The following is a 728-nucleotide window of genomic DNA, read 5'->3' on the forward strand; positions in this document are numbered from 1 at the left end:
TCTCTACAGCCCACAATTACCATTATTGTACCTATAAGAAAGTCACTTATAAAAGGGCTCCTGACTGCTATGAGGTAGAGCTGGAACATGAACCCAGGCAGCCTGGCTCCTAGGTCCATGTCCATTACTACTGCACTGTGTAGCTGGAGGGCAAGGAGAGACAGCCATACCTTGTGATGTTAAGATGCCCCCTCCCCTCTGCTGTTCTATGGCTTCCGAGAAGTCTTTTATTCAGGCTCTTTAGACCAGAGCTGAGGCAGCTTTTCTACATCTACACCCTTTGCTTACCTGTCAAAGGCCTTCACACGGCCCAAGAGTTTCTTGTTGTTGCGGCAGTTGATGAGCACTTGGGTGTTGTTCTTGACTGACTGTGTGAGCACAGAGAGTGGACCTGTGTTAAATTCCTCCTCCTCCCGCTTCTGCAGCTCCTCTGGGGTCATCTCACTCTTGGGCTTGTTGAGGAGGCTCCTGAATAAGCAAGTATAGAACCCAGAGGTGAGAAGGGCTTAGGCTGGGAACATGAGTGATCAATGCCTTGCCCTACAACACCCATTCTCATCTGTTTTGGCATCACCACCTGGATGCCCGACAGACGTTCTAACTTCGCCTGTCCCAGGCTTAGTTCCCGACCATCCGACTTCCTCAACCTACTCCTAGTCTATCCTCAGTACTCCCCATCTCTGTTGGTAACTCCATCTTTCCAGTTCTCGGGGCAAGAACTCTGATGT

At 50.1% G+C, this 728-nt stretch overlaps 1 protein-coding gene across 1 annotated transcript; it reads right to left on the reverse strand.

Moving 5' to 3' along the window:
* Positions 1-279: 279 nt before the first annotated feature.
* LOC125614624 (small nuclear ribonucleoprotein Sm D2-like) lies at positions 280-505 on the reverse strand (the record flags this gene model as incomplete). Its single annotated transcript, XM_048797532.1, has 1 exon — positions 280-505. A coding segment is annotated over one exon (221 nt), but the record flags the coding sequence as incomplete, so codon positions are not given.
* Positions 506-728: the final 223 nt, after the last annotated feature.

This window comes from Marmota marmota, unplaced genomic scaffold (genome assembly GCF_001458135.2).
Source record: "Marmota marmota marmota unplaced genomic scaffold, marMar, whole genome shotgun sequence".
NCBI lineage: Eukaryota > Metazoa > Chordata > Mammalia > Rodentia > Sciuridae > Marmota > Marmota marmota.